The following is a 13,323-nucleotide window of genomic DNA, read 5'->3' as shown; positions in this document are numbered from 1 at the left end:
AGGGTTTTTACCTTTCTGTCCATATCTTTCCTGTATTTTAGTTATGAGCTATATTTCTAACTTTTCCATGTCATGCAACCTGTACTAGCTGTTATGTATCGCATTCACCATCTAACGTTTGCCATAATTTAAACGTTTGCCACATTTACATGAATGCATTTCCGTTTTCTACAAATTGGTGCTTTTAGTCTTTATATATATATATTCTACAAGTGATATTATATATAATATTCTACTCTTTTCTTTTTCTTTTTCTTTTTTTAATTCCTTTTATTGTAAATGGCTCTAGGCTGGTGAAAAACGAATTGAAGTTGCTGCACAGAAGGGCAACAATTATTCATTGAGATTACTTTTTGCCAGGAAAATAAAAGAGCACAATGAATATTCTAACGATTAAAATCAAGTCGTTCATGCGCGGGAATTCATCATCAATAAATATTCAAGCTCCCCCAGTCTGAAAAGTTTCGATCATTCTTTTTGTAAGACAATGACAATCCTTGGACAATTGCTATCATCCAAGCAATTTCCTGCCTTGGGAACATACAAAGAATTTAAGACAAAGACAAAGACAATCCTTGGACATATGTAAATTGTCGTGAGCCTTATTGGTCAAGGCTATCCCAACTCTTTTAAGACAATGACAATCCTTGGACATATACAAATTGTCATTAACCTTATTGGGGCATCAAATCTCAGCCAACAGAGAGGTAACTTTATTTTAAATTATATAGCAACCTAATAAATCTTAATCTAAATATACCACAACTTACTAGTAATGACAATATGTGCATATAAATATCGATTACAACAGACTGAGCATTAAGCTTGTCGGCTTTGTACATGTTTTAAAAACTTTCTTCAGCAGCCTAATATCACCCACCTACACGTTTTTCACACTGTTTTGTTTACCATCAACTTGCACATCCATGTCCATCACCCAGAAAAAAGATCGAAGTTTCATACAAAATTCCTTGCAACTTCTTATCATATGCATTCTCTCTCTATATAATATAGAGGGGGAGAGATATATGTAAGTATCATAATCACACCCATAAATTTTGCATTCACAAATTAGCAAGCCTCAATGGATGCATTTCCTTCATCTTCATCTTCTTCTTCGCCTCAATGGAATTATGACGTCTTCTTGAGTTTTAGAGGTGAAGATACCCGCAAGAACTTTGTGGACCATCTCTATATGGCTCTGCAACACAAAGGAATTCACACCTTCAAAGATGATGAGAAACTTCAGAGAGGAAAATCGATTCCTTCTGAACTCCTCAAGGCAATTAAGGAATCGAAATTTGCAATCATCATTTTTTCGAAAAACTACGCATCGTCCTCTTGGTGTTTGGATGAACTCGTACACATCGTTGAATGCAGGAATAAAGTGGGACAGACGATTTTGCCAATTTTCTACAATGTCGATCCGTCACAAGTACGAAAACAAAAAGGAAGTTTTGCAGAAGCATTTGCCAAACATGAGGAAAATTTTGGAGAGGATAAGGAAAAGGTGCAAAAGTGGAGGGCAGTTTTGGAAGAGGCAGCAAATTTAAGCTGGTGGGATTTAAACGATGTAGCAGATGGGTAATAACTGACTCAACAAATTTTATTCTTCTTCTATATTGCCGTATGAAATATGTGCACAAGTTTAACTAAACGACTTTGCAATACGTACCTAATTACTAGTAGAAGCAAACATGAAGTACAATTTATTTTTTCAATTAGCATTCTTTTTTTATTGAGAATTTGTTTTTTTTTTTTTATTGAGAAAAATTGCACAATATCTTATACAAAATTTTAATTGTTATTATTATTTTATATCTTAGTAAATAACACACACATTTTTGCTCTATGAAGTTAAAGCCTCAATCCTCTCACTTTCCGAGGAGAGAAAATACCAATATCCTATTAACTCAATAGTATGTTCGCCATATTTTAATTTTAAGTGAGTGTTTTAATCTTTAAATGAATATATATTTATTATTCGCACTCAATTGCGTATCTCCTGATTTTTTTATTTTTTTATTTTTATGCCAAATTAGAATTAAACTAATCTAATTAAAGTTGAATATTTATTATTTAGAGTTATTATTAAGCTTTAGATGTTTCTTACCAAAAAGGGAAAAATAAATAAAAAAATTATGGTTTCAAGGTTAATTGATAGGTGGGTTAAACTTAAGATTGCCATTCTAATTAAGTTTAAAAAATTTTTTTTTTACCTAATTTGGTCCATGGAACAGAAAGACTTTATTAAAGTGGTATCGCTGCTGTTTTCAAATGTAAGTCCATAAATAATAGACATGTTTGAACATGACTGTTTTTTTTTTCCTAGTTGTGTTTGAATATGACTTGTCTAAAAAAAACAAAAAGAAAAAGAAAAAATAAATATTAATAATCCATAATTAAAATAATTTTTATTTATTTGTGTACACTTGAGTTACACTTGAGTTATCTAACATTTTTATGATGCATTAGTCTATTTCAATCAATTTAGTTTACCAAATGAGTAATTTATGACTATTATTATTATTTACCCATAAATAAAATATAAAAAAAATTATGACTCACTAGTTCTTTTTAATGTGATTTGTACTTCATAGGTATGAGGCGAAATTTATCCAAAAAATTGTTCAAGAGAATATAAAAATATTGGAATATAAACCATTATATATTGCCAAGTATGAAGTGGGGATAGATTCTCGTGTCAACGGAGTGATCACTTTGCTAAATAATGGGCCAAAGGATGTGTGCACTGTGGGAATTTGTGGAACGGGGGGAATAGGAAAGACAACCATAGCCAAAGTTGTCTTCAATCGAATATTTAATCAATTTGAAGGTTATTGTTTCCTTAAAGATGTGAAAGAAGTTTCAGAACGACAGAATGGTCTAACTGATCTGCAACAACAACTCTTGAATGACATCCTAATGGAAGAAGATCTAAAGATGTCTAATGTTGACTACGGGATCAATGTGATAAAGAAAAGACTACATTACAAGAAGGTCCTGGTAGTTCTTGACAATGTGGATAGTTTGAAGCAATTGGAAAGTTTAGTTGGAGCAAATGATTGGTTTGGTTTTGGAAGTAGGATCATTGTAACCACCAGAAATGAACGTTTATTGGTGGAGCAAAAAGTAGATGAAATGTACAAGGTTGAGTTGTTGAAAGACGATGAAGCTCTTCAACTTTTTAGTTGGCATGCTTTCACTACCAACCATCCCTTGGAGGATTATTTGGATCTTTCACGAAGTGTGGTAAATTATGCTGGAGGCCTTCCATTAGCTCTTCAAGTTTTGGGTTCTCATTTATTTAAAAGAAGTTTTAAAGAGTGGGAACATGAATTGGATAATTTGAAAAGAATTCCTAATAAACAAATTCATGATGTTCTTAAGATAAGTTTTGATAGCCTTGATGACACAGAGAAGGATTTATTCCTTGACATTGCTTGTTTCTTCAAAGGGTATGATGAAGATTATGTAATGGATGTATTGGGCAGTAATGGGTTTCACCCACGAATTCCAATTCTTATTGAACGGTCATTGATAACTATCTCATCAACCAAAGAGCTGTGCATGCATGATTTGTTACAAGAAATGGGTAAGGAAATTGTTCGTCAAGAATCACCTGATGATCCTGGCAAACGAAGTAGGTTGTGGTTTTATGAAGATATCTATAAAGTGTTCAGAGAGAATACAGTACATTCTAACTCCATATAAGTTTAATTGCAATTTTGATATTCAAGTTGTGCCAAAAATAAATAAATAAAAGGATTGCTGCATCTTTTTTCCATCTAAACAATTGTAAACTTGGATAATTTTAAGGTTTTAATAGTAACTTACATAAAGTTTTCGATAATTAGGTGATAGAAACAATTAAAGGCATTGTGTTAAACGTGCCTGATGAACATGTACCAGAGGAGTTACATGTAGATGTCGATGTCTTTGAGAAGATGAAGAAACTTAAACTACTCAAACTTAGTGGCGTACGACCTTGTGGACAATTTACATATCTTTCAAATGAATTATATTATCTCGATTGGGATGATTATCCTACAAAGTTTTTGCCATCCAATTTCCATCCAAAAAATCTTGTTCAACTTCGTCTTTGTCGCAACCAAATCAAAGAAATATCATCAAGTATAAAGGTATGATCAGAGTTTATATATACAATTATTTACATATGAATAGTATTGTCGGATTTTATTGAAACTGATTGATTTCTTTCATTGCTTGTTTCCTTTCCAGTTTCTACAAAAGTTAAAATACCTTGATCTCGGTCACTCCTTATATTTGTTTAAAACTCCTGACTTGTCTAGTCTCCCATATCTCGAGGAATTAAATCTTGAAGGATGTAAAAATCTAATTGAGGTCCACGAGTCGATTGGAGTTCATGAGAGGCTTGTTAATTTGGTTATGGGGGGCTGTAAAAATCTGAGGAGTCTCACAAAAAGCATCAAGTTGGAAAAGCTAGAATATTTGGATCTATGGGGATGCTTAAAACTTGAGAAGTTTCCAGAGATTCAGGGGCATATGGATCGTTTGCAACATCTTAATTTGGGTGGATCTGGAATAAAAGATTTGCCTTCATCAATTGAGCTTCTTGAAGGGCTTCAGTATTTATGGGTACGTGATTGCCAAAAGCTTAAAATGGTTACAAGCAACATTTTTTATAGAATGAAGAATTTAACAAGCCTTGACTTTAGAGGAACCGCTATAGGACAGTTACCATCATCCATTGTACAGTTGTGTAACCTTAGTGAACTTCATGTAAGTGATTTACAAAGAGTGTCTCCGAAAATGCCAAATTCATTGGTGCCATTTTCATTGGTGCGAAAGAGAAAGAGTACTCCTCCTGCTTCAACTAATTATTTGCAACTGGAACTGCTTTCCGCTTTGTGCACTTTATCTTTTTTAGAGTTAAGTAGAAACAATTTCTCTAGCATACCAACAAGCTTCATTCAACTCAAATGTCTGAAAGTCCTTTATTTGGAAGGTTGCACAAGCCTCCAAACGTTGACTTCACTTCCGTCATCTATTGAATATGTGGATGCACATGGCTGCATATCATTGGAACGGTATTGGATTCCACCAAGTGGAATTGGTCCAAACAATCGCAAATTAAGATTCAGTGAGTGCCACAAATTGGTTATGGATGAGATGGAGAACATGCCAAATATATCATCACAAAGTCAGCTTCAGGTTAATTACTTTACATCTCTTGCTCTTTCCCTTTCTCTCTATACATATATATATGTATGCATTCAAAACTTGTTATGTTCGTGCATGGAACAGGGGGTTGAATGGATCAGTTTTCCGGGAAGTGAGATTCCGCAATGGTTTAGGCATAAGAGTGAAGTTGAGGGCTCTTCTTTGTCTCTGGTGGTAGATCATTTATCTTCTTACAATAATGTCAAAGGAATTTCCATCTGTGCTGTTTCGAATTTTCATGAAATTGATGGAATTATTGGATTTGATCTCAAAATCAATGGTTATGGCATGGAGGGACCAAATACGTATGCGAGGTGTAAAGGCAGTCACGTTATTTTGATCAACATAACCAATTACGAAGAACAGAAGCAAAAGTATCAACCAATTAAAAATTTGATGAAGAAGAGACCAAAGCTCAGCCCAGGCCCTCCCAATATTTGTGATGATGACAGCTGTTACAGTCAGGCTTCAATATTTGACTACATAAGTGGTTACAGTCAGGCTTCAATATTTGACTACATAAGTGGCACTAGACAAGAAAAGAAGGTGAAGAAAATGGGTATCCATCTAATTATGGAGGAGCAAGGTGAAGGTGAGTAGACCCACCGAATAATCATCATATCATTCTTTAATCACTCTCTTCAAACTCAATTTCTCAATTCTTAAAATATAATATTTTTCATATATACAGCAATTAATTAATTACTGTGTTTGATTGTTGCAATTTTGTAGGTTAACAAAGAGAAATCCTAAAAGACAGTTGCATGTTTGTGGAACAGCATTAACAGGCAATAGAAAGGATCATTTGGATACTTTTGATTGTCAATTTTGTGTACGTTTGTTTTGATTGTCAATTTTGTGTACAAGAAGCTGTGTCTGTTGTAATAACAATTTCAATCATAATGGAAATTGTTTTGTTAGCACGTACCAAAATCTTTTTGGTCATATATGGATTTAAATTTTTTATTTATAATAATCACACTGTGTAACGATGATTATTGGGTTATAAAAGCGCACTAATTAGAGTCTATCACCCACAAATAAAAAACGGGTCAAATTTTTGATGGGCATGGACCCACACAAAGCTTATTCAACAAGTCATCAGATTGTAAACAGGTCACAACGCACTTACTAAATTCGGGCCACAACATCTCAATATTATTGACTGGTGAGATAAGAGAATGATGCCACAGAAAATGTCAGCTAGCTTATAGCTGGTATGGCATAATTTTGATAAAATCACATATGTGGGTTCAAGTCTCTAAGGCCTCTTTTGGATTGAGGGATTTAGAGAGATTTGGAGAGAAAAGAAAGGGAAGAATAGTGTCAAGTGTGTTTGGATGAAAAGAATAATCTCTCCAATATAGTAAAATCAAATCTCCTCAATTTTGAGAAGATTTGAGGGGAAAGGAAACAATTGAAAGAGAAAGACAAAATTAGCCTCCATGATTCTATGATTCTCTGCGTGTATTGGGCGTCTGCTCTACTGCTACTACTACTTGTACATCCACACAACCATCTCAGAGGGCAATCCAGATTCCTCCTGTACCGTCAAAGCCAACAAAATGCTCTCACTTTCTTGAGGCCGAGACTACTCTCCCTCTCCGTAGTCTTGAATTTGTGATCAATCTAGACACTGTTCTCGAATCGTCTGTGGCGTTTCTTCTACTGAAACCAGGTAATTCATTCAATTGTGGTTCAATTCCATTGTGTTTGATTGCAGAGAAAGCTTTATTAGGGGAAGAGATGGAATTTATTGTTTTTTTTAAGTTCGTGGTTTTTATGCTCTTTTCGTATTTCTAAATAAAATGGTTATTAGAATTGATTGAAGTTTAATCAATTTGGATAATATTTGGTTAATTATTAACCTTATAAACAGTTCCTTTTGGGTTTCTTGATGTCTAGCACCAAACATGACTATGTTAAAAAACAATCAAATTGAACCCTGATTATTAATCTCTCTCATTTTTATCTTTATTTTTTTGGGTCTGCTTAAGGGAGTTTCATCTGGTTAACAAATCTGTATTTTTCTCACCAAAAAAAAAAAATCTCCTCAGTCCTCCTGATAAAATCAGCTAGAGTGATCAAAATCAAACAATCTCTTATGGTATGTTTCTTGCACTCTCTAAGTGATCATACAAAAGTACTTATTCAAATTATAAAGCAGTGTTTTTTTTTTTTTTTTTTTCTTTTTTTTTCTTTTTTTCAGTCGCTCAGAAGTAAATTCATACAAATAGAACAACAGAATGGGTTTTTTTTTGGCAGAGAGGAAGAGAAGCAGAAGATGGGATCCGGGCCACGGCGTGGGAAGGTGCTACTACGCGTCCGACTTAATCACCAAGTTGAATTTGGTGAGAGTGTTGCAATTTTGGGATCGGCAAGAGAATTTGGCTCATGGAAGAAGAAAGTGGCGATGAATTGGACAAAGGATGGATGGTTTTGTGAGTTGGGACTAAAGGGGGAAGAATCTGTTGAGTTCAAATTCGTGATTATGGACAAGAGTGTGTTTGGGAAAGTGGTGATAACAGTATCCTGCCCGGCAGCCTTGTGCTTCTGAAATAGTCGATTCATACACATAATAAGAAATGATCAATAATTATGTATATGGCTATAGATATGCGATGAAAGTCAAGTTCAGGGAGAGAGAGAACATTGACCAGTACTTAAAATAGGTTCCCTTCAGAGTTCACAAGGTTGAAGCAAAAAAGATTTACTAAAAGTAAACTGCTATTACTTCCACCAATATTGCATGAAAAAGGGTAAGATGTCAATTTCATTATATCCTTTCCCTTTTTTTCTCTTCTTTGTGTTATCCAAATAACAATATTGTCAATTCTTTTTTTTTCTCTATTATCTATCCAAAGATAAATATAAATTATAACTTTCCTTTTCTTTCATTTCATTTCATTTCTTTTCTCTTATAATTATTTCTTTTCTTTTCTCTCATGTGTATCCAAACGAAGCCTAAAGAAAGTAGAACATCATTTTTATTCTCCATTCGTGCTTGTCTATTAAATTTAAAAATAAAAATATAACTCAATCTTCCAAACATGGGAGATGACCAAAGCCCACATATTTTTGGCTACCCTAACTCCATTTTTGGCTTCAGCTGTATCATATGACCCCATACGTCGCACTAGACAAGAAAAGAAGGTGAAGAAAACGGGTATCCATCTAGTTATGGAGGAGCAAGGTGAAGGTGAGTAGACCCACCCAATAATCATCAAATCATACTTTCATCACTCTCTTCAAACTCAATTTCTCAATTCTTAAAATCATACCAACACTTTCAAATATCATATTTTTCATATATACAGCAATTACTGTATTTGATTGTTGCAATTTTGTAGGTTAACACACAGAAATCCTAGAAGTCAGTTGCATGTTTGGGGAGCAGCATTAAGAGGCAATAGAAAGGATCATTTGGATACTTTTGATTGTCAATTTTGTGTACGTTTGTTTTGATTATCAATTTTGTATACAAGAAGCTCTATCTCTTGTAAAAACAATTTCAATTGTGATGGAAAATGTTTTGTTAGTACGTACCATAATCTTTTTGCTCATATATGGTTTATAATTTCAAATCGAGTCCTGAAAATTTTTATTTACAACAATCACATCATGTAATGATGATTATTGTGTTGCAAGAGCGCACTAATTAAAGTCTACCACCCACAAATAAAAAAGGGGTCAAAATTTTGATGGGCATGGACCCACACAAAGCTCATTCAACCAGTAATCAAGTCGTAAACGGGTCATAACGCACGCACTAAATTCGGTCCACAACATCGCAATATTATTGACTAGTGAGATAGGAGAATGATGCCACAAAAAATGTCAGCTAGCTTTGACAGACTCATTTTTATATTGTTGTCGTTGCTTCATTCAATCCGTACAAATTTTTTTTCCTACAATCACTTTACTAAAATTGTATACTGATAAATAAGGTCGAATCCATATTCGAGTTGAGACTTCGTATTGAAACTTTGTAATACCCCTATATTTTAAAGAATTATTTAATTAAATTAATTGCCTTTAAATGAATTTAATGGATTTATTTATTTTAAATTAATTATTTGTTTACTTATTTATTTGATTTATTGGTATGATAATGTGCTTGATTGTTGATTAATTTGTTGGCGTGTTGATTTTTATTTGTATGGTATGACTTGGTTATTAATTCTTATTTGATAATGTGCATCATGTATTTAGTTGTTTTAATATTAAATGTTTATTTATTTAATTATTTGTTTAAGTTTAATGAACTGGGCTTGGAATATTTGGATCAAAAGATTTGAGTCTTGGGTTGGAGAATGAAGCTTTAAATGATTTGGGATAGTTTAAAGGCCCATGGATTTATGCATAAGTGTATATATATATATATATATATATATATATATATATATATATATATATATATATATATTATGCATATTAAATTGATTATATATATATATATATAATTATATAATTATATAGAGAATTATATATTTATAGTAAATATATATGTATAAGACTACATGCATATATATGGTAAGTATAGTTAAAAAGGATTTATAAATATATATTACATAATATATATATATATATATATATATATATATATATTCATATTTATATGTTTTATATATATTAATATAGCTGGAGTCCTACATGGAAGAGGATTTGAATTGGCAATATATTATTTATTTATTTATATTTATGTGTCATGAATTAATATAACTAGAGTCCAACATGGAGGAGGATTTGAATTGACCATATATATTATTTATTTTTATTGTGTGAGGAATACATATATATATATATATATATATATATAATATATGTGTATATATATTTTATTTAAAAGTATTATTAGTTTTTTTGGGTAATCATACTAGGAATAGGATTAGGGTACTAATGTGTATAAAATATACACATAAGGTTATATTGTTAAAAAAAAATTCATGTTAGCAAAAAAAAAAAAAAAAAAAAAAAAAAAAAAAAAAAGAGCAGAGAAAAAGAAGAAGAGAAAACTGACAAAGAAAAGGCTAGATCAGAGAAAGATGATGTTGGATTTGGAAGAGACAACCAAGGTTGAAGCGTCGGTTTCGTTTTGAAACCTTCAGGCAAGTTCTTTTCTAACTTTCCTCTTAGAACCCATAAGTTTATCACCTTGGGTATCAAAATCTATAGATTAAATTGGCATGTTAATCACCGAGACATAGTATAAATGCATGTGAAGAAATTGATTAGTAGAAAAGGAAGAATCATTTTTCAACTAGGAAATTCTTTCCAATTCCCGTTTTAGTAGTCTATCTGTATCTATTTCCTCGAGTGCCAAAACGGCTCAAATCTTACGCGGTTGAATGGAAATTCGGTTATCTACAATTTTGTATTTCACGAAAATTTCGTGAAACGGATGTTTACCTTGTCAAAATTGAGTTGGAAGATAGTACGAATTTTGTATATGTATATATCTTATCTCATAATTGTTTTAACCAATTTAGATAATTTGTATTGGTTGGGTGTTGACCAAATAATTCGTAATATTTATATTTAATGTGTAATGTGTTATTTGGACATTGCTAGATTGTGTAACCTACGTGTTATATACGCCTACATGTTATACTGCCACACATAAATAAATAAATATAACATAATCAACTAGTAAGTTGTTCATTGATACTTAACATGTTTATATATGTGATGGTGGTGTTGATGAGATCATAATAGGTTATTTATTTAAATTAATTATATACTTATAACTTGCATGGAGTGACTATATATGATTCATTTCATAGTTAATTGTAAAGTTTGGTACATGATTAAATTGGAGGCATGGATGAGTTGTTAAAAGTATAAATAAATTGTCTTATTAATTATATGAATAAAATACATACATAGGAAGTATGGATGAATTGCTAATTAATAGTATGGATAAAAACATACTTTTGGAGGCATAGATGAGTTGCCAAGACATAAACAGATTGTCATTTAACAGGCATGGTTGATTTGCCAAAGTATAAATAAATTACTTATACAGGCATGGTTGAGTTGTTATAATATAAATAAACATACTTCTAGAGGCATGGTTAATTTGCCAAAACATAAATAAATATTTGTGGAGGCATGGATGAGTTGCCAAATTATAAATAAATTGTTAGGTAAATTAGATAATTAAATATACATCTATGGATATTGTATTTATAAGTTGGAGGTGATAATTATTCTTATATTAGAATAAACTAATGTTTAAAAGATAATATATTATTTTATAGTATTAATAAAATAATATTAGCGAAGGCATGGAGGAGTTGCCAAAATATAGATCTTTGCTACATAATCTTTATAAATAAAATCATACATTGGTGGATATTGGGATTTGGATTAAAGGAAAATATTCCTTAGATTATTATTTATTATTTAAATGGTTAAATAACTGTTTAAATATGGAATTTAGGTTTAAAAGAGTTTTTTCTTAAAAGTGGAATGTACTTGATGGTTAGTTTAAATATGGAGGTAGTCTTATCATTGTTTATGATCTTGGATTTTAAAAAATATATGAATGAACATGTTCTTTATATATTATATATGTATCATCTTATATTAAAGGTTAAAACTTTAATTAGTATGATTTTGGTTAGAGATGTTTTATTTATTGGTTTTCAAGGGCTTGATAGAAGAAACTTGCTCATGGGTCTAACCCACGATATATTTTTCAGGTTATTAGAAGTTCCAGTCTCGAGGTTGAGGATCCGCAGCTGAGAGACTGTCATTCATCTACTCATCTTGTTTACTTTTTAGTATTGTTATTTATTGTTAGATATCTGGTGAATTAATAGTTTATGGTTTATGGGTCCTTGACTTATAAGATTTCTGAGTTGTATTTTAAAATTTTAAATTCATGAAATTTATTTTTGTCAAGGAGGTTTTATTTTATTAATAGAATTTCGTTCAACGATTTATTTATTTTTTTTAATCTTCTTGTATTCTGTATTCGTTTAAATACTAAATTGTTTTTATATTCCCGTGTTTTCGAATGTGAGTCTGGCCAACCTACACGTGAAAATTCGGTGATGTCACAAACTTAGATTCAAATTATTATTTAGAGAGAAAAAAAATATTAAAACATTGTTTGGATTTTGAACTAATTTACTGAAATTTAAAGTATCTAATCTAATAGAAAATAAATTAAAACATGTAAATTAAAGATAAGAAAAACATAATGCATTAATTGAAAGAGAATGTAGAAAATAAATACACAAGCGTCCAGCTAGCTGACTCCTCGAAGCAGCTCTCCGGAGGAGAGGACTCTCACTATCCAACTCCTAAACCGGGCTCTCTTTCATCTTCATTCTTTGACAATTTATAGGCAAGCTCTGGTAGACATTTTCTTTCCGACTTCATCTTTTTCTCTCTTCTCCAATCTTTCTTTTGACTTTTTACTTTCTCTCTCCAAGTTTCCCATCTTTTCTTCTTTCTTAACTACACAAATATATATATAGGTAGCCATGGTGGTGATCTTTTCCTTTGACAGGACAGCAGAAGATCCTGATATCTTGTGTATATATATATATATACATATATATATATATATATATATATATGTAGAATTGTAGAATTTGACTATGCTGATGCTAGGTGGCACTGATGACGTGGTGAGGCATAGATCCTTGGACCAAAAAGTATAAAATGTAAGAATAACTTTCACATGACAAATAACTTTCAAAAATTACTATCACCCATATGATAAATGTTTGTTCCATTTTTTACTCACACCCAGCCGTCACATGCAGAGCTTTAACACCATGTAAATTAACTAAAATACTCTTTGACTTTGTCAAAGAAATTCTTTAACCTACAAAACTAGATTAAAAGACTAAATTATTCCTATATGTTTTGTAATTTACAATTATATATATATATATAAATGGGAAAGCAATTGTACAAAAATACCCTCACTAAAATCTGCCACCTCATAAAAATTCTGGATATTTATGTAATTTTAAAAATCAGGCCACTTAACTTCTCTCACGCACAGTTATCTTTTTCCTTCACCAGCAAACCCTCTGAACCACGCCGGCGGTGGAGGCCATTATTCCCTGCCACATTGTTTACATATTCCTAGTATGCACT

At 31.6% G+C, this 13,323-nt stretch overlaps 1 protein-coding gene and 1 long non-coding RNA gene across 2 annotated transcripts; both read left to right on the top strand.

Moving 5' to 3' along the window:
- The first annotated feature begins 1,084 nt into the window (after positions 1-1,084).
- On the top strand, positions 1,085-5,806 carry LOC132314180 (disease resistance protein RUN1-like). Its single transcript, XM_059813075.1, has 5 exons — positions 1,085-1,584; positions 2,601-3,693; positions 3,858-4,142; positions 4,243-5,196; positions 5,290-5,806. Exons 1-5 carry the CDS (start codon positions 1,085-1,087, stop codon positions 5,803-5,805), a joined length of 3,348 nt encoding a protein of 1,115 aa, XP_059669058.1. The 3' UTR covers position 5,806.
- A 655-nt stretch (positions 5,807-6,461) lies between these two features.
- LOC132311637 (uncharacterized) lies at positions 6,462-8,745 on the top strand. The gene is made up of 4 exons (XR_009483071.1): positions 6,462-6,883; positions 7,471-7,964; positions 8,315-8,404; positions 8,556-8,745. It is a non-coding gene; the product is annotated as an uncharacterized LOC132311637 (long non-coding RNA).
- Positions 8,746-13,323: the final 4,578 nt, after the last annotated feature.

This window comes from Cornus florida, unplaced genomic scaffold (assembly GCF_030987335.1).
Source record: "Cornus florida cultivar Cherokee Brave unplaced genomic scaffold, ASM3098733v1 CherokeeBrave_3.0.0_Hap2_Chr06, whole genome shotgun sequence".
Classification (NCBI taxonomy): domain Eukaryota; kingdom Viridiplantae; phylum Streptophyta; class Magnoliopsida; order Cornales; family Cornaceae; genus Cornus; species Cornus florida.
The sequence above is the reverse complement of the archived record's forward strand: the minus strand, read 5'-3'. Positions and strand labels throughout refer to the sequence as shown.

Coding starts and splice junctions, on each gene's coding strand:
- LOC132314180 (XM_059813075.1), top strand. CDS start 1,085: ATGGATGCATTTCCTTCATCTTCATCTTCTTCTTCGCCTCAATGGAAT. Junction 3,694..3,857: donor AAGTGTTCAGAGAGAATACA/GTACATTCTAAC, acceptor TTCGATAATTAG/GTGATAGAAACAATTAAAGG. Junction 5,197..5,289: donor CATCACAAAGTCAGCTTCAG/GTTAATTACTTT, acceptor TGCATGGAACAG/GGGGTTGAATGGATCAGTTT.